We start from the raw sequence: 24,081 nt of genomic DNA, 5'->3' as shown, positions 1-24,081 counted from the left end.
ACAAAAACAGAAATTAGTCAAGAAACACAGCAGGTCTGCAACACTTGAGGAGGGAAAGGAGAGTTAACATTTTGAGTCCAGTGACCATTCTTCAGGATTTTCATTATACCAACATCATCTTGCTGTTTCATCAGCAACTCTCTCAGAACCCGGCTATTCCTGTCATCAGCCATGTGGACTCACAAAAACCTTTAACTCCCAAGTCAAGAGACTGTCACTGAACTCTGATTTGCATGACTTAATATTAAACTTCTTAATATAAATTTATTCTTAGTTGTGAAACGCTTTCTTTTTATTTCTTTCTTGGGTACTTTTGTGTATCTGAAGTTGCAAAGACTCTCCTGAGTTTGAAATTGACAGAACAACACTTGATTTAAACCTAAACTGTTAGCTGTGAGAGTCATTTTTTAAAAGAATGGGGATTTGGGAAACAAACCATAGCCTATTCTAAATTAAACCAATCTGCTTATGCGCAGAATGTGAGGAAATTAAAAGAGATCCAGCATCTGCAGTTCTTAGTTTTATTTGAATACAATATTCCAGGCTTTATTAGTCAGGGCATTGAGTACAAGAACAAGGAGATCACACTGAATATTTATAAAACATTGGCTTGGCCACAAATGAAGTATTGCATCTTGTCCTGGGCACCACACCTTAGGAAGGAGAGAAAGCAATTGGGGATAGCGGGGTATGAGAATAGTTTCAGAAATGAGGAATTTCAGCTATGAAGCTATATTAAAGAGGTTGGGACTGTTTTTCTATCAGATAGAAGTATTAAGACTAAATACTTTACTCATCAAAGGATCCGGAATGAGCACATACAGATTTAAAGTAATTAGTAAAAGAAGCAAAATTTATGAGGAAAATCATTTTCATGTACTGTGTGGTTAAGGTGCGGAAAGCATTGGTAGAGTTTATGGTGGAGGCAGTTTCAGTTGGGCCACTCAGAAATGAATGTATCGATTACTTGAAAGGGAAGAACATGCACATCTATGGGGAGAGAGTAGGAGAATGGCATGGAGTGAGATGTTCATTCAGAAAGGTGGTGCAGACACAATGGGCAGGTGGCCTCCTTCTGCACTGTAACAATTAATGGTGGCATGGAGGCTGAGTAGTTAGCACTGCTGCCTCACAGCACCAGGGACCTGTGTTCAATTCCTGCCTTTCGGTGACTGTATGGAGTTTACACATTCTCCCTGCGTCTTTGTGGGCTTCCTCCCACAATCCAAAGATGTGCAGATCAGTTGAACTGGCCATGCTAAATTGCCCATAGTGTTAGCTGCATTAGTCAGGGGTACATATAGCGGGGTGGGTTACTCTTCAGAGGGTTGGTGTGGATTTGTTGGGTCAAATGTAATCTAATCTAATCTAATCTAATCTAATTCTGTGGTCTGCAGTATTTTGCTTTTATTCTCCAAGAATGATACCTGTACTCCAGATATCAAATTACAAAGAATGATAACAGAAAGCAGAGTTGTATTCTTTGAAATTTAGAAGGTTAAGTGGTGATTTGATTGAAGTTTGTATTGTATTCAGGAGGCCAAATTGGGTGGAAAAGGAGAAGCTAATTCCACTGGTTATGGAGTCAAGGACTGAACATATTCTCTCCAAATTAGAACCTGTCTTTCAGGTAGAATACTGGGGAGCTGTTTTCCACACAATGGGTGGCAGAAGATTGAAACTCTCTTCTGCAAATGTAAAGTGAAGGCACTTAGTTATTAATTTCAAGTCTGGGATGGATAGTTTTCTTCAGAAAAGTTACTAAGACATAAAACAAAACTACTGGAGATGCTTGAAATCTGTCAGAGTTACAGAGATTGCTGGAGAAACTCTGTAGTGTCTGTGGAGAGAGAACCAAGGTTGTGAAAGAAGATGGGGCAGTGATACCTAAATTAGTGATAGCAGAATCTAGAGTGACAGAATTGGCAGAAGTGTTAAACGATTTCCTTTGTTCTCCCAAATGGCTAACATCTATTTTTCTTCTGCAATCGTGATGTTTGACTTTGAAACTGGGCGAAATTAGCAGGGTCATATTTGTCCACCTCATGATTTGTAAAGTTTTACCCTCTTCATCACAAACAGCATACTATTGAATATACAACTTTAGTTTACATTTACTTAACACTAATTTGCCTGTACTATAAACAATTTCATGCGGTTAATTGGTGCATATGATGACCATTGGCTGGATGTGAAATTTGAAGATGTGCACCTCCCGGGCATGTTTTTACAGATATATCTTATTTCCGTTGGATTAGTTGGATTTCCTGGAGTTTCTGCTGTCAGCCACATTTCTCTCCATTGTGTTTTGTGCCGCTCACATGGTGGATTTTCCTTCCGTTTCTGATTCCCAGCTTTCCAGAGAGCACAAGGAACGGATATGGACACGAATCACAGTTCTCTCCTCTCCATTGCTGGTTGCGAATCAACAAGATTGTCTTAACAGTCCACCATCACTTAAAAGAGGAGTGTAAAAGGGAAAGCTGCCGTATAGTCCGGGGGAGAAAATGATATAATGGCAGCAAACCTTACCTATAAACTTTGGTCAGGAAGAAAATCAGTTCCAGTTTTGGTAAGTTGCTGAACACCGTAGACGGGAGAGAAACGGCAACACTCAGCTGAGATACTGGCGCGGCACAAATATCCCAAGGGACATTAAGAAAGAAGAAATTATTAAGAAAAAATATTAATAATGTAGACTTTTCAAAGAAAAAGTCACCTCAGAGTATGACGCGCAGTGCCTTTCTCTGACTGAACTCCAGAATCTTTGAAACTTTCGATCATGGACCCATTACGTCCATATCAACTTCTTGTACGAGTAGTATTTGAAAACTTTTTAAAAACCACAGTATAATTTATGAAATCGGAAACTTCTAACTGAAGATTAAACGGTCAAAACTAGAATATTAACGCGTACACTTAATATTTTAGGCGCTTTAAAGAAAACATATTATTCCTTTTGATCTTGTGAATGGGTAGATAAAGTCATTTTTATAATTCTGAAAAAGATTGATGAAAAGAGAAACTTTGTCTAGTTTTGTACTGAGGCTATGTCATGTCGACTTTATCCCTCCCTCTACACCCCCTCCCTCCCCACACTCAAATTGGTGGCGAAGTCGTTCGTAAATCCCGTGTGAAGCCAGACTGTAAAAAAATAAGCTTCGATTTGAATTCCTATTTCGATCGCCAAGAGGCCAGTCAAATTCACTGCTGCTTTCATTCATGTTAAGGTCGGATTCGGTGTGAAATAAACCATGAGGTCTTCCGCCTCCAGAATATCAACGTTCTCCTCCAGGGATTCATTATGGAACCGGTAAGCTAAGGGTTAATTGCATAAAGCCAGCGCGCTCTCTCTCTTTCAACATGATTCCTAATACCCTGTTTTGCCTTTCGATAGCGACGATGCCGTTGATCGGACTCGCCTGGGTCAATCATTGATATGGGCGGGAGACAGGGAGATGGGAGGTCGGGTGGAGCGGGCCAATTCACTGAGGAAGGGTCGCGGTGTGTGGGTGGAGATGGGAAGGGCAATGCGTGCGCCACGGGATTTCCTGGTGAGACTGAACATTGCCAGAATGGTGGCACTTGCTTCACGATCCTGAATGTTCTTTCATTCAAGACAAATAGGGAAGGAATGCGTTAATCTGAGCACCGGCCAATAATGGCGAAGTTTCTGAGATCACACCAATAAATACATAAACCGTGATGTCCCGATAGTGATCTGTCGAAAGCGTTTTCCTCCGCCATTCCTTCAGACTTGTTTCTGTTTCTCTCTGATGTAAGTCCTCCACGGATCTGGATCTTTTGAGAGATGACAGATTACCCCCAGACCCTTTCTCAACGGTTCCCCACCCCCAACACAAAACCGCAAGCACCACTTCTATTCTTCAGGGAGTCAGGTCGGAAATAGTCAACTTTGGAAGGAAATTTCGAGAGAAAACATCACTTTTTTTCTCTTTAAATTATCCCGGCAACATTGTGTAGAAGTTGAAAGTGCAGAGGGAAGCCTCAGTTTTCAGGGGGATTCGTATCGTTTGTGACCTAATGGAATGTTTATGCTAAAATGTTACTCTGACTCAGCATATACAGTAAACAGTTCTCGGCTCACAATTTTACTCATCTAATATTGTTTATCCTTCGGCCTAACCAGATAGGTCACGCTTTTTCTTAACAAATCCTTCATTTTGCATTATTTTAAAACAGCTTTTACCGCTTAAATTATGCTGAAGAGGAGAAGTATGTGACTTTGAAGGGGGAGTGGTTGTTTGTTTGCTTAGTTGCAACGTATACCCGTATTAAAACAAAACTAAAAGCATACAGCTGTTTTGGGAATGCTATTTGGCAAAAAGCTTTCTTTCTTTAGAACAAAATGATGATGTGGCAGTAGTACATATACGCACCCATGAATTGCGTAGAACATCTCTAAGATTTATTGCTATTGTCCCTTGTTTAAAACCTGAAGGTGGCGCAATAGGCTCCAGAAACTATATGATAGAGTAAAAGCTGGAGTCGACGGAAACAATGTGCACGGCCGGATTTTGTGGTCAGCGGCGAATGAAGGATTTATACCTGCACTTGCCTACAGATTTTAAGTGAACTGCAACTTCCTCTGATCAAACTACTGAAAACCACATGGGTCTCTGCAGGGGATATGGGTCCTTTAGTTAAGGACATACAGAGTTCCATGCATTGTTTGCAATCAGATTGAAGAATTATTAATAAGTAGCACAGAGAAAGAATTAGGAACTGTTAGTTGTAATACTTCAAAGAGAAAAAAATGACATCCACGGAGATGTTGGCAATGAAATAACGGCGCTCACCTTTGAGAGCTAAAAAGGTTGAACATAGCGGCCTCGCAATTTACATTGTGCATATTTCCGCTACTTGGCTGATTAAACTTAGAAGTAGGTCAAAGGAATGTCCAGATGTTAAGCAGCGGCAATGTCAGCAAGCAGGGTAAACAGCCAATTATACTGCAGTGTTCTCACAGACAGCAAACTAGGAAGTTAAAAGCGCTGATTGCTTTTCATTTTTAATTTAGAATTTCAGAGGGAAAAGTAAATCGCTTGGACTGACTCAGAGGTTAAATCGATCATAAGTTTTTTTTAAAAGATGGGGTGAGATTAAAAGAAGTGGAGTTATTTTTTATATTGAAGAAATGTAACATTTTTCAAATGTAAAATTAGCTTTTAAAGGCCAGTAAATAATAATCAATAATTATGAAGCATGTTTACCATTAGAAGTCGACTTACACATCAATCCATAAGTTTTTCCTTCTAAAAATGTTTCAAGCTCTGTGGAATTTGACATAACAGAATTTCTCATTAATTCATTGACAGCTTAGGGATTGCAGTCTCCATGGACATCAACTCTGCAGAATAGTGGAATCAATGATAGCGACTTGTAGATGTCTATGTTATCCAGTGCACCTGTAGACTCCAAAATCCCGAAGTATTTGTCAGTTTCAGTGGAGAAATGACAGCGATTGCTGACAGTTTCACCAACATTACCGCTGCAATATCTGGGCCATATGTGTAATGAGAATCATATTTTTAAGAGTAATCTGTGAAATACTATGTAAAAATATTTCAAATTTTCTTGATAATACCAATCAGAATTAATTGTCAAAATTACACGTCACCCAATGGTACTCCTCATTATGAACACACAAATAAAACAGCAATTTTAAAGATGTAGTTGTACGGCTAGATGGAGATATTCAAATGTTGCTGTTAGCACCCGACCCATATTCTTCTAAACCCTTCCTATTCAGGGCCTAACAGGGAAGGCAGATGAACTCAGGACATGGTTAGGACATGGGACTGGGATATCATAGCAATTACAGAAACATGGCTCAGGGATGGGCAGGACTGACAGTATAATGTTCCAAGATACAAATGCTACAGGAAGGATAGAAAGGGAGGCAAGAGAGGAGGGGGAATGGCATTTTTTTTAATAAGGGATAGCATTGCTGAGGGAGGATATTCCTGGAAATACATCCAGGGAAGTTATTTGGGTGGAACTGAGAAATAAGAAAGGGATGATCACCTTATTGAGATTGTATTATAGACCTCCTAATAGTCAGAGGGGAATTGAGAAACAAACTTGTAATGAGATCTCAGCTAGCTGTAAGAATAAAAGGGTAGTTATGATAGGGGATTTTAACTTTCCAAACATCGACTGGGACTGCCATAGTGTTAAAGGTTTAGATGGAGAGGAATTTAAGTGTGTATAAGACAATTTTCTGATTCAGTATGTGGATGTACCGACTAGAGAAGGTGCAAAACTTGATCTACTCTTGAGAAATAAGGCAGGGCAGGTGACTGAGGTGTCAGTGGGGGAGCACTTTGGGGCCAGCGACCATAATTCTATTCGTTTTAAAATCATGATAGAAAAGGATAGACCAGATCTAAAAGTTGAAGTTCTAAATTAGAGAAAGGCAAATTTTGACGGTATTAGGCAAGAACTTTTGAAAATTGATTGGAGGTAGATGTTCACAGCTAAAGGGACAGCTGGAAAATGGGAAGCCCTCAGAAATGAGATAACAAGAATCCAGAGAACGTATATTCCTGTCAGGGTGAAAGGGAATGCTGGATGACTAAAGAAATTGATGGTTTGGTTAAGAAAAGGAAGGAAGCATATGTCAGGTATAGACAGGATAGATCGAGTGAATCTTTAGAAGAGTATAAAAGAAGTAGGAGTATACTTAAGAGGGAAATCAGGAGATAGCAAATAGAATAGTAGGCAAATAGAATTAAGGAGAATCCAAAGGGATTTTACAAATATATTAAGGACAAAACGGTAACTAGGGAGAGAATAGGGCCCCTCAAAGATCAGCAAGGTGGCCTTTGTGTGGAGCCACAGAAAATAGAGAAGATACTAAATGAATATTTTGCATCAGTATTTACTGTGGAAAAGGATATGGAAGGTAGAGACTGTAGGGAAATAGATGGTGACATCTTGCAAAATATCCAGATTACAGAGGAGGAAGTGCTGGATGTCTTGAAACGGTTAAAGGTGGATAAATCCCCAGGACCAGATCAGGTGTACCCGAGAACTCTGTGGGAAGCTAGAGAAGTGATTGCTGGGCCTCTTGCTGAGACATTTGTATCATCGATAGTCACAAGTGAGATGCCGGAACACTGGAGGTTGGCAAATGTGGTGCCATTGTTTAAGAAGGGCTGTAAAGACAAGCCAGGGAACTATAGACCGGTGAGCCTGACCTCGGTGGTGGGCAAGTTGTTGGAGGGAATCCTGAGGGACAGGATGTACATGTATTTGGAAAGGCAAGGACTGATTAGGGATAGACAACATGGCTTTGTGCATGGGAAATCATGTCTCACAAACTTGATTGAGTTTTTTGAAGAAGTAACAAAGAAGATTGATGAGGGCAGAGCAGTAGATGTGATCTTTATGGACTTCAGTAAGGCGTTCGACAAGGTTCCCCATGGGAGACTGATTAGCAAGGTTCGATCTCATGGAATACAGGGAGAATTAGCCATTTGGATGGGTATATGATGAGGAAGGGTTTGGAGGAATATGGGCTGAGTGCTGGCATGTGGGACTAGATTGGGATGGGATATATAGTCGGCATGGACAGGTTAGACCGAAGGGTCTGCTTCCATGCTGTACATCCCTATGACTCTATATACCTATCCAGATGCCTTTTAAATGTGCAATTGTACCAGCCTCCACCACTTCCTCTGGCAGCTCATTCCATACACGTACCACCCTCTGCATGTAAACGTTGCCCCTTCGGTCTCTTTTATATCTTTCCCCTCTCACCCTAAACCTATGCCCTCTAATTTTGGACTCCCCTACCCCAAGGAAGAAACTTTGTCTTTTTATCTTATCCATGCCCCTCATGATTTTATAAACCTTTATAAGGTCACCCCTCAGCCTCCGACGTTCCAGGAAAAACAGCCCTAGCCTATTCAACCTCTCCCTAGAGCTCAGATCCTCCAACCCTGGCAACATCCTTGTAAATCTTTTCTGAACCCTTTCAAGTTTCACAACATTTTTCCGATCGGAAGGAGACCAGAATTGCAAGCAATATTACAACAGTGACCTAACCAATGTCCTGTACAGCCGCAACATGAACTTCCAACGCCTGTACTCAATACTCTGACCAATAAAGAAAGCATACCAAACACCTTCTTCACTATCCTATCTACCTGCGACTTCACTTTCAAGAAGCTACGAACCTGCACTCCAAGGCCTCTTTGTTCAGCAACACTCCCTAGGACCTTACCATTAAGTGTATAAGTCCTGCTAAGATTTGCTTTCCCAAAATGCAGCACCTTGCATTTATCTGAATTAAACTCCATCTGCCACTTCTCAGCCCATTGGCCCATCTGATCAAGATCCCGTTGTAATCTGAGGTAACCTTCTTCGCTGTCCACTGCACCTCCAATTTTGGTGTTATGTGCAAACTTACTAACTATACCTCTTATGTTCACATCCAAATCATTTATATAAATGATGAAAAGTAGTGGACCCAGCACCGATCTTTGTGGCACTCCACTGGTCACAGGCCTCCAGTCTGAAAAACAACCCTCCACCACCACCCTCTATCTTTTACCTTTGAGCCAGTTCTGTATCCAAATGACTAGTTCTCCCTGTATTCTGTGAGATCTAACCTTGCAAACAGGTCTCCCATGGGGAACCTTGTCGAACACCTTACTGAAGTCCATATAAATCATGTCCACTGCTCTGCCCTCATTAATCTTCTTTATTACTTCTTCAAAATGACTTGGCTTGAATTTGTGGTGAGAAATAGAGGAAGTTTTGGGCTATTTTCACTATTATGCTGTTGGTTTGTGAAAATACCATTTTGCACTTAATTTTCCTTTGAGTTTCATGGAGCTTCTGCATTTCCACATTAAATGTGCATTAAAGTTGCCCTGGAAGGTTAAGTCAAGTAATCATCTGCTAAGTACTCTTTAATTAGTAATGACTTCCAATAAACCTTTTTGGTTCAGAAAGTGATCAATTATAAGAGTGGTATCTCAGTCTTTGATGTTTCCATTGTCGGAGATTTCAAAATTCAAAATTATAAATGATTGAGAAAATATTTTTCTTTCTGTCTCATTTATCTTTCCCTTAATGTTCTCCGTTTATTTTGTCTTTCTGTATTCCATTTGATATTGAATTCACCCATTCTAGTTTCTGCTTCCTTTTCAGCCCTTTCTTTGTTAATTTCACAATACTTCAATTTGAATGGTTAAGGAGAAACACTGTTAGTTATCTTGCTGTCTTGATTCTCAGTTGTCCTGCCTCACTTGCAATGCCATTATCAGCTCACATTTTTTGCAACCTTACACAACAATATAAAATCCTAAATGATCAAGGGCAGTCAAACTAATGGTAAGCAAAGATTTTCTGTCGAACATTTTGCACCCTCTCCAAAACTCCACATCCTTTCTGTAATGTTGCGACCAGAATTGAATGCAATACTCGAAGTGTGATCTAACCAACATCTTATAAATCTGCAACATGACATGCTGAGGCTTGTACAGAGGAACCTCAATTATCCGGCATTCAATTATCTGAATTTCAGATTTACATGCAAGATTGCAAGTTCCCATGCTTGGCTGAACTACATTATCTGGCATTCGAGTAACTGAGTGAAATACTCCCCGTCCATGTCCTTCGGATAATCAAGGTTCCTCTGTACTCAATTTCCTGACCAATAAAGGCAAGCATGCCATATGCCTTCCTCACCACTCGATCTACTTGAGTGGCCACTTTCAAGGAGCTATGATCCCTCTGAACATCAATGCTGTTCAGGGTCTTACCGTTAACTGTATATTTTTTCTTAACATTTGATCTCTCAAAGTACAGCACCCCACACATATTCTAATTAAACTCTGTCTGCCATTTCTCCACTCATATCTGTCAATGATCTATCCTGCTGTATTCTTTGACAACTTTCTACACTATTCAAAACTGCACCAATCTTTGTATCACCTGCAAATTTACTAACTCACCCATCCACATTTTCATCCAAGTCGTTTGTATATATCACAAACAGCAGAGGTCCTAGTATGGATTCCTGTGGACCACCATTAGTCATAGAACCTCCAGTCAGAAAAACATCCTTCCACCATTACCCTCTGTCTTGTATGGGCAAGCTAATTCTGAATCCATGCTGCCAAGTTGCCATGAATCCCATGCATCTTAATCTTCTGGATGAGCCTACCAGGAGGGATCGTGTTGAAAACCTTACTAAAATCCACATGGACAACATCCATGGCTCTATTCTCATCAATCACCTTTGTCTCCTCCTTGAAAAATTCAATCAAGTTAGTGAGACATATTCTGTCCTGCACATAGTCATGTTGACTGTCCCTAATTAGGAGGAGAAAGTGAGGTCTGCAGATGCTGGAGATCAAAGTTGAAACTTTATTGCTGGAACAGCACAGCAGGTCAGGCAGCATCCAGGGAACAGGAGATTCGACGTTTCGGGCACAGGCCCTTCTTCAGGAAGAAGGCCCTTCTTCCTGAAGAAGGGCCTGTGCCCGAAACGTCGAATCTCCTGTTCCCTGGATGCTGCCTGACCTGCTGTGCTGTTCCAGCAATAAAGTGTCCCTAATTAGGCCATACATTTCCAAATGTGTATAAATCCTATCCCTAAGAATTCTCTCCAATAGCTTCCCAATTACTGATGTGAGACTAACTAGTCTATAGTTTCCTGCCGTATCCCTATTTCCCTACTTGAACAGAGGAACAAATTAGCTACTCGCCAGTTCTCTGGGACTTCTCCAGTGGTTAACAGGGATACAAAGATCTTGATGAAGGCACCAGCAATCTCCTCTCTTATCTCTCTCCATAACTTTAGGAAGACACCATCAGGTCCTGGGGACTTATCCATCTTAATGCTCTTCAAGAAACTCAACACCACTTCTTTTTTGATCTTATTTGCTGTGACATATTAGCATGCTCCACACAAATCTCACTGTCATCCATATCCTTCTGGGTTAATAACCAATGCAAAAATACTCATTTAAGATCTTGCCCTCATTCTCTGCCTCCAAGCACAAATCGTCTCCGTATCCTTGAGTGATCCTACTGTCTCCCTAGTTATCCTCTTATTTTTAACGTATGTATAGAATGCTTTGAGATTCTCTTTAACCCAACTTGTCAAGGTCATTTCATGGCCGCTTCTTGCTCTCCTAATTCCCTGCTTGAGATCTTTCCTGCTTTCTTTATATTCCTCATGTGCCCTGCCAGATTATAGCTTCGTAAACTTTGCACATGCTTCTTTATCCCTTTTGACTAAATTCACAACCTCCCTTTTTATCCAAGGGTATCCTTGTCCTTCTTCCTTAGCTGGAGCATGCTAGTCCTGAACTCTGACCAGCAGGTCTTTCAAAAATTCCCACGTCAAATATGGACTTGCCTGAAAACAGCCTGTCCCAATTAACAGTCCATAGCTCCTGTTTTGTACAGGTTGTTGACCTATACTGCACATTTTGTCAATGCTATTTGGCTGTAATGCAATTGGTGAATTGGAGAATAATTTGTTTTAAAACACGAACTCCTATTGACAATTACCGTATACGATTTAGAAGAAAGCTGCACCTTAGATCAAATCTTTAGTTTGGACAAGACAGTTTTATATGGGAAGTAAATGCCATCCACAATGAACATTTCTAAGAATGAAACATCCACTCCAAGTTTTAAGGTCGCGCAGGATCATATGACTGTGTTGTTGGGTGCCAATTCTATTGAAAAATTTAAAGCTTAAGCCTGTAGGGGTGTACCACTCTGTCAATCCACGAGTCTTGCAAGGTTACCTTCAGGTCAAGAAAAAGAGGTTGGATGTCAGGGCAAATTCTTTTTGAGCTAACTGTTGATGTTTTTGAGGATGTTTTTAGAAATTATGACAGGAGAAAACGTTTGGTTTTCAAGATTCTCCTCACTCTGGACAATGCACCAAGCCATCCTCCCACCATTGGTGAGCTTTCTGAAAACAGTAAAGTGAAACATCTACCTCTAAACACAACTTCTCTCATTCAATCCCTAGACCAGGATGCAAAAGCAGCTTTTAAAGCTTATTATTTAAGGCGCACGTTCAGGAAACTGATTGCTACTGAGGGAGATAATGAGGACAGTATTCTTCAATTTTGGAAGAGCTTTAACATTAAGAATGTTATTGACATCATTGCGGCAGCCTGGCGTGATGTCAGTAAGGTCTGCCTGCATGCAGTATAACAGAAGCTTCTCCCAGATTTTGTTCATAATTTTAAAAGTGTTGAACCATCATGAACCGTCTTGAAATGATTAAAGGTGGATAAATCCCCAGAGCCTGATCAAGTGGACCAGAGAACTCTGTGGGAAGCTAGAGAAGTGATTGCTGGGCCTCTTGCTGAGATATTTATATCATTGATAGTCACAGGTGAGGTGCTAGAAGACTGGAGGTTGGCAAATGTGGTGCCACTGTTTAAGAAGGGCGGTAAAGACAAGCCAGGGAATTATAGACCGGTGGGCCTGAACTCAGTGGTGGGCAAGTTGTTGGAGGGAATCCAGAGGGACAGGATATACATGTATTTGGAAAGGCAAGGACTGATTAGGGATAGTCAATATGGCTTTGTGCGTGGGAAATCATGTCTCACAAACTTGATTGAGTTTTTTGAAGGAATAACAAAGAAGATTGATGAGAGCAGAGCAGTAGATATGATCTATATGGACTTCAGTAAGGCGTTCGACAAGGTTCCCCATGGGAGACTGATTAGCAAGGTTAGATCTCATGGAATAAAGAGAGAACTAGCCATTTGGATACAGAACTGGCTCAAAGGTAGAAGACAGAGGGTGGTGGTGGAGGGTTGTTTTTCAGACTGGAGGCCTGTGACCAGGGGAGTGCCGCAACGATCAGTGCTGGGTCCTCTACTTTTTGTCATTTACATAAATAATTTGAATGCCAGCATAAGAGGTACAGTTAGTAAGTTTGCAGATTACCTCAGATTACAACAGGATCTGGTCCAGATGGGCCAATGGGCTGAGAAGTGGCAGATGGAGTTTAATTCAGATAAATACGAGGTGTTGCATTTTGGGAAAGCAAATCTTAGCAGGACTTATACACTTAATGGTAAGGTCCTAGGGAGTGTTGCTGAACAAAGAGACCTTGGAGTGCAAGTTCATAGCTCCTTGAAAGTGGAATCGCAGGTAGATAGGATAGTGAAGAAGGCGTTTGGTATGCTTTCCTTTATTGATCAGAGTATTGAGTACAGGAGTTGAGAGTTCATGTTGCGGTTGTACAGGACATTGGTTAGGCCACTATTGGAATATTGCGTGCAATTCTGGTCTCCTTCCTATCGGAAAGATGTTATTAAACTTGAAAGGGTTCAGAAAAGATTTACAAGGGTGTTGCTAGGGTTGGAGGATTTGAGCTATAGGGAGAGGCTGAACAGGCTGGGGCTGTTTTCCCTGGAGCGTCGGAGGCTGAGGGGTGACCTTATAGAGGTTTACAAAATTATGAGGGGCATGGATAGGATAAATAGACAAAGTCTTTTCCCTGGGATTGGGGAGTCCAGAACTAGAGGGCATAGGTTTAGGGTCAGAGGGGAAAGATATAAAAGAGACGTATGGGGCAACCTTTTCACGCAGAGGGTGGTACGTGTATGGAATGAGCTGCCAGAGGATGTGGTGGAGACTGGTACAATTGCAACATTTAAGAGGCACTTGGATGGGTATATGAATAGGAAGAGTTTGGAGGAATATGGGCCGGGTGCTGGCATGTGGAACTAGATTAGGTTGGGATGTCTGGTTGGCGTGGACAGGTTGGACCGAAAGGTCTGTTTCCATGCTGTACATCTCTATGACTCTAGGAGCTTCCAACAATCAAAAGAACATTGTGTTGCTCTTGTAAAACATGTTGGATTTGAACAAGCGGAGACTAAGGATGTCAAGGAGCTGCTTGAGTCCCATTGTAAAGACTTTTCTACAGCTGATCTACAACAACAGCCACAGATCTGCTTGTCTGTGTCCCCAACTAGTGAATCCCCTGCCATTATCACGTGCTTGGACTTGGAGAGGGTGCAGAAGAGATTTATCAGGATGCTGTCTGGATTAGAGGGTATGAGCTATAAACAGAGTCAAGAAAAACTTCTCTGGAGTGGCAGAGGCTGAGTGGAGACTTGATGGAAATCTATAAAATTATGAGAAGCATAGATAGGATTGACGGTCAGTATCTTTTTCCCAGAGTTGAAATGTCTAATACAAGGAGACATGCATTTCAGGTCAGAGGGGTTAAGTTCAAAGGAGATGTGAGGGGCAAGTCTTCTTACACGGAGAGTATTAGGAGTCTGGAACTCATTGCCAGGTGTGGTGGTGGTAGCAGATACACTGGAGGCTTTAAGGGACTTGGATAAGTGCATGAATATGCAAGGAATGGTGGGATATGGACCAAAGACAGGCAGACAGGATGTTTATCATGTTTCGCACAGCATCATGGGCCAAAGAGTCTATTCTTGTACTGTACAGTTCTATGTTCTAAAATGTTTTTGCAAAATGTATAGGTTGTGTAACTCAAGGCAATTGTCTTGCAAAATTTTTACAATGGGCTGCAAACATGAAAACTGCTGTTTGTGTGACCTGACATTTTTATACAAGGTTTAATTTCAAATTCCTAAATCCTGAAGCATTAATCAGTTTCAATGCAGAAATGACAATGATTCTAAGGTAGGAAGAGCTCTGGGACTTCACTTTTTAAAAATTCATTTGTGGGATGGGTATCACTGGCCGGCCAGCATTTATTGCCCTTCCTTAGTTGCCCTTGATAAGGCTTCTTGAACTGCAGCAATCCACCTGCTGTGGGTTGATCCACAATGCCATTCGGGAGGGAATTCCAAGATTTTGAGCCAGCCACAGTGAAGGAGTGGTGATATATATACAAGACAGGATGGTGAGTGGCTTGGAGGGGAATTTGCAAGTCATGGCATTATCATATATCTGCTGCCCCTGTCCTTCTAAATGCAAGTGGTCATGGGTTGGAAGGTGCTGTCTAAGGCTCTTTGGTGAGTTTCTGAAGTGCATTTTGTAGATAGTACACATTGATGCTACTGAGCGTCAGTTATGGAGGGAATGGATGCTTGTGGAATTAGTACCAATGAAAGGGGCTACTTTGGCTTGGGTCGTGTCAAATTTCTTGAGTGTTGTTGGAGCTGCACTCATCCAAACAAGTGGGTAGTATTCCATCACACCCCTGACTTATGCCTTGTGGATGGTGACAGGCATGGTCACTTGCCGCAGTATTCCTAGCCTCTGACCTGCTGTTGAAGCCACTGTGTTTATGTGGTCAGTCCAGTTGAATTTCTGGTCAATGACAATCTCTAGGATGTTGATAGCGGGGGATTCAGTGGTGATAATACCTTTCAATGTCAAGGAAGATTGTCTCTTATCTGTCATGGTCATAGTTTGGCATTTGTATGGCATGAATGTTACTTGTCAGCCCAAGCCTAGATATTTTCCAGGTCTTGTTGCATTTGAACATGGACTGCTTCAGTATTTGAGAATTTGTGGAATGGTGCTGAACATTGTGCAGTCATCAGCCAACATCCCCACTTCTGACCTTATGTTTGTGGCAAGGTCATTTGTGAAGCAGCTGAAGATGGTTGGGTCTAGGACTCTAATCTGAGGGACTCCTGCAGAGATGGCCTAGAGCTGAAATGACTGACCTCCAACAATCACAACCATCTTCCAATTTCATGGATATTTTCAGTCCAATGAGAATCATGGGTAGACTCAAGGTCAATACTAATCCTTTCATGTTGGTTCTTTATGTCCTGCTTGTCTGTATTTGGGTTGCATTGATTGGGATTTAATTGTTGCCTTCACCCTCCCTCAGCTGTTTTGTTACCTAAAACTTGTTATGCTTTTGTTAACTTTAGACTTGACTATTCTAATGCACTCTTGACTAGACTCTCAAAATCTCTTTTCCATAAACGAGATCATCCAAAACTCTGTTTGCCTATCTTCACTCACACTAGGTTCCATCCACTAATTATCCATGTTCACTAAACTACTTTGGTTTCTTGTTAAGCAATGCTTTGATTTTAAAACCTCACCCCTATTTTGAAATCCCTCTATGCACCTCTCTCCTTATCTGTATAATCTCCTCCCAACTGCAGAACTGTCAAGACCCTTAATTCTGGATTCTTGAGTGTCTTTGATTTTCATTACTCCTTTAATAACAATCATGCTGTTAGTTGGCAAGATCTTAAGTGACAAAATACATGCCCAGACTCCTCCCCCCTTTTTTTTCTCATTTGAGGCCTGCCTGAAAACCTATCTTCTTGGCCTGATTTCTTAAATCTCCTTTGTGACTCAACACCAAATTTTGATTTAGTGTTCCTGTGAAACAGCTTGAGAAGTTTACTATGTCAAAAGGTCCTGCATTTAAAAAGTTGCCTTTAAAAAGAGACAAAGAGAGTGGTTAGATGAAAAGCAAAATAAAAATGAGTGTGTGGGAGAGATGGATGTTAGATGAACAAGAAGGTGATGACAACTGTAAAACGATATTAGATTAAATAGAGATCCAAAGAGAAAACTGCAGCCCAAACGTAATTTTTATTGTTATTTTATGATTTGACCACGAGAATAGAAGTGATTGAATTTCAATGATAGTTATATGACTTAGCCAATTTTAAAATTTTTCACATATGTTCCTGAAATATGATGAGAAAGTGTACATCATTATTATACTTAAAATGTTACAAATATGAGAAATTTGGAACTGAATTTAGTAAACAATGAAAAAAATCTGTTTTATTTATTAGTGACAACTGTCTCCTCAGATTGATCTTACCAGGCCTTTCCCTGCATGTAATTCTCTTCATCTGTGTGCTGTGAAATGACTCCCTGGTGGCTGTCAGTACTGCATCATTATCGACTGAGAGGATGGATATGTGTGACAGCAGAAATTATCAAATCTAAACATAGTGCTGAACACAGTGAAACTAACACTCTCTTTGGGTGTACATCTGTGACAGAAGCACTGTTGAGAATATGCTCCAAAACCATTGTAACATTTTGTTGTTTCCTTTGCCATGAGACATCTTAAGTGAGATGAAAACAGATCTACATACTGAACCAGCTGCATGTGCTGCTGTACATTAGTTATATACTGTCCACCATTGGGAAATACTTGGTAGTCCATCAAATATCTGGCCTATATATTCTTCATCCTACAGCCAGAGAAAAAGATGATGCTCTAATTATTTCTTTTTTTCCCATCAATTAAGAGCTTTTCAACGGAAACAAATCAGTTGCTGACACTACTGGAAAGCTGCTGCAGCTTTGTTGCAAATATTTGGTCCTAAACTAAACCTGCACCATTCGAATTTCATAAAGCAGCATGTTTGTGTTGCTTCAGTTTTATTCATTAACTTAATCTTTCAATGCCCTTTCTTCATGGGTAAATTTGTGGAAAGCACTGTCAGTTAAACTACTTATTTTTTGACTTTTCATTTTTGTGAATTTTCATGTTTTGTTTTATTCATTTGTTAGAGGTTAGCATTGCTGCATTGCTAGCATTTATTGCCTCTCCTTAACTGCCCTTGAGAAGTTGGGATGAGCCAGCTTTTTAAATTGTTGTAGTTCATGTGGTGTGCCTTGTCACTAAATTAAATCTTGCTGAGAATTATTGAAGAAACATTCAGTTTCATGTTTTGCGGGGAAAAAATCTAGATGGAGAGTTTCATGACTAAGTATTTAGTGAAAACATTTGCTCATATTAGTTTAGGACATTTATAGAATACTTCACTTGAACAAGCAAATTACAATGTTAATCCTCTTGCTGAAACACCTGCATGGAGTAACACATAATTGAAGATGTTGCATGGAGCTTACTTCAAACAAAATCAGCTTTTTCAACACTAACAAGTAACCAGTTATTAGGTAAAGTTTGCAGCCCCATTGGATAGTGAAATCACTGAACAATATCTGAACAGAAGCAGAAAGGTTAAACAATTAAGAAAGGCTGGCAGCGGCAATGCTTTCATCTGGCTGTTTTTGTTTGCATTTTTAGTTATTTAGCTGATTATACCAGTGTGGAAAGGAAAGCAGAGAGAATGCAAGATTGCAGCTTCATTTACTGGATTGGCAATAAAACAAAGGCAACAGAAGCTCTATATTTATCATAACAGATAGAGGTTAAATTAATGGTGTAATCTGGTTTCCATATGCCATTGTAAAGAGGTATTAGTCTATCTTTTTTTCAACAAAGGACTTGCCTTATTTTTATTTTAGTTGTACAAATATTTTCATAGTGTCATTGTTATTTCATGTTGTTTTTAAGGATGATACACTGCCATTGGAAGCAGTTCAAAAAGATTTACTAGGTTTGATTCTTGGATAACGGGGTTGACTTATCAAGAATGGCTAAACAGTTTAGGCCTTTATTCATTAGAGTTTAGGAGATTAAAGGTTAATCTTAGTGAAACATACAAGGTTCTGAGGGGGCTGGTGGTTTGGGTGGACAGGGTAGAGTTTCCACAAGTGGGGGAGTAGCAAATCAGGGTTTACAGTTACAGAATAAAGGGACACTCAATAAAACTGAGATGCAAAGGAATTTCTTCTTGCAGAAAGTAGGAAATGTTTGTAATTCTGTACCCCAGAGAGTTGTGGAGGCTAGATCACTGAAAGTACTCCAAACTCATGACATATTCTCTTCCCCTTAAATTGACAGAGTGCATGAGAAAATTCTTATGATATTCAAAACAGTTGCAATATTTCAGGAAAAAGAAGGAATTTAAAAATTGTGAATTTTTCGGCTTAAAATAAATCACAGTAAAAACAAAACAGAAAATCTTACTTTTTAAAATACGTATTGCAAGCCGAGACCTATTTGTTAAATCTGCGTATGTCATCACTCACAATAGAGATTATCTAAAGATTAATTATTTTATGCTTATTTCTGTTCAGAAATTAATTGTTTTGGGGGAAAGCATACCTTTCTCTTTCGCTATGAATTTTCTGTTCATGCCTCACACAGTCGCACTTAACTCTTGAATAGAAGAAATAGGGCAGAATCCCAATAAATATTTCATTTTGATCATGAAATACCAATGGCATTAGATTTCCAGTAAATATATTTTAACCATGGTGAGGAATGGAGTTATTGCATAAATTGATTGAATTACCGATTTGTGGCAACCTTGAAAACCGCCCTGCTATCTCTACTTAATTGTATATATGTAATATATCCTGGGCAATTTCAATCCTGTGATTGAAATTAAACATCAAAAATGAAATCTTTGGAAGTGACAATTGTTTTGCAGCAAAATCTTTAAGAACTGACTTTTTTATTTCTTAGAGAGGTCAGGAGGAGCAAATTACTTCCAACATTCAGATATTTAGCAGACTATGCCATATTTAGAAAAAGAAAGTTTACTGCACATAAGTTGACTGTCTGACCCATAATGTCTACTAGTTGAAAACATGTTATCCAAGCTGGTCTCTCAGGAAACCAAGGGTTATAGAAGTTGCAGGGGGTTTGAAGTGTGGAAGCAGGGTAGTTGCAGGTGGGAAAGTGGACTTAAAGCCACAAACAGCTATCATCTTATTGAGTGGGAAAGCAGACTCGCTAGGGGCAGGAGTAGGCCTTTTGGGCCATTTCTTATTATGATTTTATTTTCAAGCAGATCTTGATCCCAAATCCTATAGGTTAAAGCACTTCATGCCCATATCCAAGTGCAGTATTTTAAAGATGTGATCACTGGTCCTGCTTCTACCACTCTTCAGGCTGTGTGTTCCAGACCCTACCATGCTCTGGATGATAAAATAGTTCTTCACATCTCTAATTCTTCTGTTAAATACTTAAAAATTATGCCAGTTGGTTACTGATACATCTGCTAAAGGAAATAAGTCCTTCAGATCCATTCTATCTAGTCTCTTGATAATTTTATATGCTTCAATTAAATCTCCCCTCAGTCCCCTTTGCTTCAAAGGAAAGAAACCCAGTCTTTTCAATGTTTCCTCAAAGCAAAAAAATAATATTTGCATAACAAAATTCATGTGAATTTCCTTCGTACTGTCTCCAAAGCTATCACATGGTTTGCATTTTTTAAAAACATTTTAATTAAATTTAACTGAAAGGTTATTACATTTTATAAATGTATATCAAAATCAATATTTATTTTGCATTCAAATGGTTGATGATAATTTTCATTTATAAAATTCTCATTGTTATTCAGCTAAAGTGATTGTGTACGCCATTTAGTTTTAAATGATATTTTTTCCTTCAGAAACAATTTTGTGCATACTATAAATAAAATGATGGTAAATCAATGGAATGCAATTAAGGACATTAACTTGACAGGAATCAATTTATGCATGATTCTTAGCCATGAGTTTCAAATTAATTAAAAATATGGAGAGAATAAGACAGCAAACTCAAATCCAGAGACAATGTCACACATACACAATCGAGAAAGAAAGGGACATCTAATAGAAACAAAAATAGTAAAACATTTACAAGGCAGACAAAGTAACATTCATGGTATATGTCAAAGGACATTCATGTGCCTAAACGGAGTCAAATGTCCTGCACAGTGTAGGTGATAAGGGTGAGAAATAGATAGGCATTCAAAGACACTAAGAAACATGCACTTTGTTTTAGATGCTTGAAAGGGAAAGAATTATATTTGTCTCAGTCACAGCTTGTATGAGAGAGAAGGTTTCCAATACTGCTCAATTCACTTTGCTAGAATCTTGGCTGCAGCCCTTCTTTTAATGAGATACTTTGAAGAAGCTTATAGTAATGATGCAAAAGTGCAACAATTACAGATTTTAATTCAATAACACAGCATATAGTCATTCCTGCATGCTGAGATGGAGTAAGGAAGGTAGGCACCATGAACCTGATCATAACTCCATGTAAGCAAATGGGGTTTTAGTTAGTTAGAAGCCAGTCCTATCTTTCCCATTAGTGGAGCAACTCAAATCTTTAGTGCTTTGATATTTATGTGAGTAATTGTTGAAAAACAACCTGTTCAAAAGCAAAATAAACAATTAAAATTACACACAATATTTATGATAGGATCTCAACAATGCCCTAAACAACTGAAACATAGCATTCTTACTTTCATGTTCTCTTGTAATTCAGAATAGTATCTTATAGCCTTCTTGATTATGTTCTGTGAATAGTACCTGTACATTAACTTTTTGTGACAGATGTACTAGAACATCTGGATCTCACTACAGCTCAGAATTCTGGAGTTATTCTCTATTTAGATCATACTCTTTATTTTTATTCTTCCTGCTAAAGTGAACAACTTCACATTTTCCCACATTATGCTCAATCTGTTAGATTGTTGCCCACACACACACAACTTATATATAACTGCAAACTCCTTATGTTTCTTTGTAAAATACTTTTCTACCTTTATGACATTTGTGAATTTAGCTACCATGCCTTTTCTCCTCTCATTTAAGCCACTGATGTAAATTGTAAATAGTTGAGGCTCCAGCATATCCTCTTATATACTTTGTCCCGCATTGTGGTTACTGTTAGGGAGCCTGTAGACACTCTATTCTTTGATATACCATATCTTTCAACATTTGATCCGACTACTTAGCTTCACTATCAAGAAAGTAGACTTTGATTGATCAAAGGGATGCAATACAGTTGGCTCTCTCGGTGAGCCTTTTTTAAAAATGGTGCAATATATGTTGTGCAAATTTCTTTTGCCTTCCTAAGACAAAGTCCTGATTATTTAGGTACATATCTTCTGGCACATGCAAATGCATTACAATGTGGGTCCAACTGAAGATCTCAAATTTGTTTCTGGTGTAACTCTGAGCACAGTCTGGATTATTAATATATGAATAATGTTGTACATGATAGGATTCATCCTTTTGAACAATACATTCAGGGATTACATCCAAAATACACAAAAAGCAAAGTCCCTCTTATGTCCATCCTATCTCTGATTAACTCTGCACAAAATGAATTGGCCACCTGGCTGTGTGATCTGTTGCAACCAATTTTAAATAAATTTTCCACATACAGAGTGAAGGATTCCTTTACATTTGCTACCATTTTACAGGACCTGAATATTGAGAGCAATAACATATCCATGTGCTGTTTCAACTTATCAGCCCATTTACCAATTTATCACTCAATGAAGCCACTTACACCTGCACCATGTCACTTTATTATAGCAGTCGAGAAGTACCACCTGTGACTGAATCTTATGTTCATCAAACTCATGAATTAAACAACTTGTATAATTGAGTTCAGTTTCAATGAAACCACATATGCCCTTCTAAGCCCAGTTCTTGCTAACATCATTGTTGGTTACATAAGAAGGTGCATCTTTGATGGAATGACCACTAACCTGCTCAACTATGCACATTTTCAATATGTAGATGATACGTTTACAGTATGTCAATTTGCAACAACCGCAAAAGAATTTACTTGCACAACTTATTAAACTCCACAATGCACTCAAATTTAGCATTAAAATGGAACAATAAAATGAACTCACCATCCTCAATGTATTGATTGAGAAGTCTGAAATGCGTTCTTAATTCTGTCTATTGAAAGCCTATATTATTTTTCAGTCCAAGATAATGATGGAGTACTCCGCTCTGACCGCTTTTCTTTTTTTTCCGCCTCTTTTCTTTTCTTCTTACTTACTTACCTGGTCGTGAGCTTGGATGGCATTGGTGGTGGCGAGACCCTATTACACTGACATTGAGCAGACCTACTATGGACCCCCAGCGGACCCAGGATGTGGACCTTGTGTGGTCTCAAGCTGGGCCTAAGGCGTGAACCTTCTGTGAGCTTACCACGGACCTCAAGCTGGCCCAGTATGGAGGAAAATGAACCCTTACTTACTTTTCTAGAGCAGGCACAGGACCTGGAATTGGTGGCTGCTATATCAGCAGAGGCAAGGTGGGTCCAGCAGCAAAAGATTGTGCCTGAGGATCAATGTCTTCATTGTTGGTTGGGTCCAGTGATGGCAGCAGCGAAGCGCTGTCAGAAGGGCATCACAGCAACATCTCTGAGGTGCTCCTGGGGGGGGAGATATGCGACTCTGATGCTGGTTGGTCCAGCACAGGCAGTGATGAGTCAGTGGTGGAGGAGTATTGGCTTAGTGGCAAAGATGACACCTCAGGATTGGCAACTTTGATGTTGGTTGGGTCCAGTGTAAATGGCAGCAAAGCTGTGGCAGAAGGATGGTGGTGCACATGTTGTTGGTGGTGATGATCTGGCTCAGGACAGATGGACTTTCTTCAAGCTATATCTTTCCATATTTTTACTCTTAAATTATTCAAAATGGTGCCATTTTCTGGAGACAAATGAAAGCTTTTCATTGTATTTTATTGTTTTCTTGCTGTAAAATATACAATGTTAAAACCAGTCAGTGTAGACACTGGGATTCCAACAGTCCCATGCACAAGAAAGTTGATAGCAAAATTGGTACTATAGTGGACAGTGAAGAAGGTTAGCAAAGACTATAAAGAGATTTGCAACTTTTGAGAAGATTTGTAACTCAGGTTAAGGTTCAGGTTGAAAGTATGCTTGCTGAGCTGGAAGGTTTGTTTTTAGACGTTTCGTCACCATACTATGTAACATCATCAGTGAGACTCCGGTGAAGCGCTGGTGTTATGTCCCACTTTCTATTTGTGTGTCTTAGTTTCTTAGATGGGTGATATCATTTCTGGTTCTTTTTCTCAGAGGATGGTAGTTGGGGTCTAAGTCGATGGGTTTATTAATGGAGTTCTGGTTAGAATGCCAGGCCTCTCAGATTTCCCATGCATATCTCTGTTTAGCTTGTCCTACGATAGATGTGTTGTCCCAGTCAAAGTGGTGTTCTTCCTCATCTGAATGTAAGGATAGTAGTGATAGTGGGTCATGTAATTTGGTGGCTAGTTGATGTTCATTTATCCTGGTGGCTAGTTATCTGCCTGTTTGTCTGATGTAGTGTTTGTCTGATGTAGTGTTTGTTACAATCCTTGCATGGTACTTTGTAAATAATGTTTGTTTTGCTGGCTGTTTGTATAGGGTCCTAGCGGCTGTTTAAGTGTGTTGGTAGATTTGTGGGCTATCCTGAGCCCAAGGGGCCTGGAAGT

General features: G+C 39.7%; 1 protein-coding gene across 3 annotated transcripts in view; it reads left to right on the top strand.

Annotated features, from left to right (window-relative positions):
* The first annotated feature begins 822 nt into the window (after positions 1-822).
* LOC122549488 (arf-GAP with SH3 domain, ANK repeat and PH domain-containing protein 1-like) overlaps positions 823-24,081 on the top strand; it is a 365,329-nt gene continuing 342,070 nt past the window's right edge. For 2 of the 3 annotated variants that reach the window (XM_087986272.1, XM_087986271.1), the window contains exons 1-2: positions 823-2,572; positions 3,231-3,313. In XM_087986272.1, the coding sequence (XP_087842398.1) occupies positions 3,305-3,313 (9 nt within the window). In that variant the 5' untranslated portion in view covers positions 823-2,572; positions 3,231-3,304. The remainder of the gene's footprint in view (positions 2,573-3,230; positions 3,314-24,081) is intronic. The other variant, XM_087986270.1, reaches the window with a different exon arrangement.

Source organism: Chiloscyllium plagiosum, unplaced genomic scaffold, assembly GCF_037043375.1.
Source record: "Chiloscyllium plagiosum isolate Xiang-an unplaced genomic scaffold, Cpla_swu_hap1 HiC_scaffold_4, whole genome shotgun sequence".
In the NCBI taxonomy this organism is placed as follows: domain Eukaryota; kingdom Metazoa; phylum Chordata; class Chondrichthyes; order Orectolobiformes; family Hemiscylliidae; genus Chiloscyllium; species Chiloscyllium plagiosum.
This window is presented reverse-complemented; position numbering and strand designations above follow the sequence as displayed.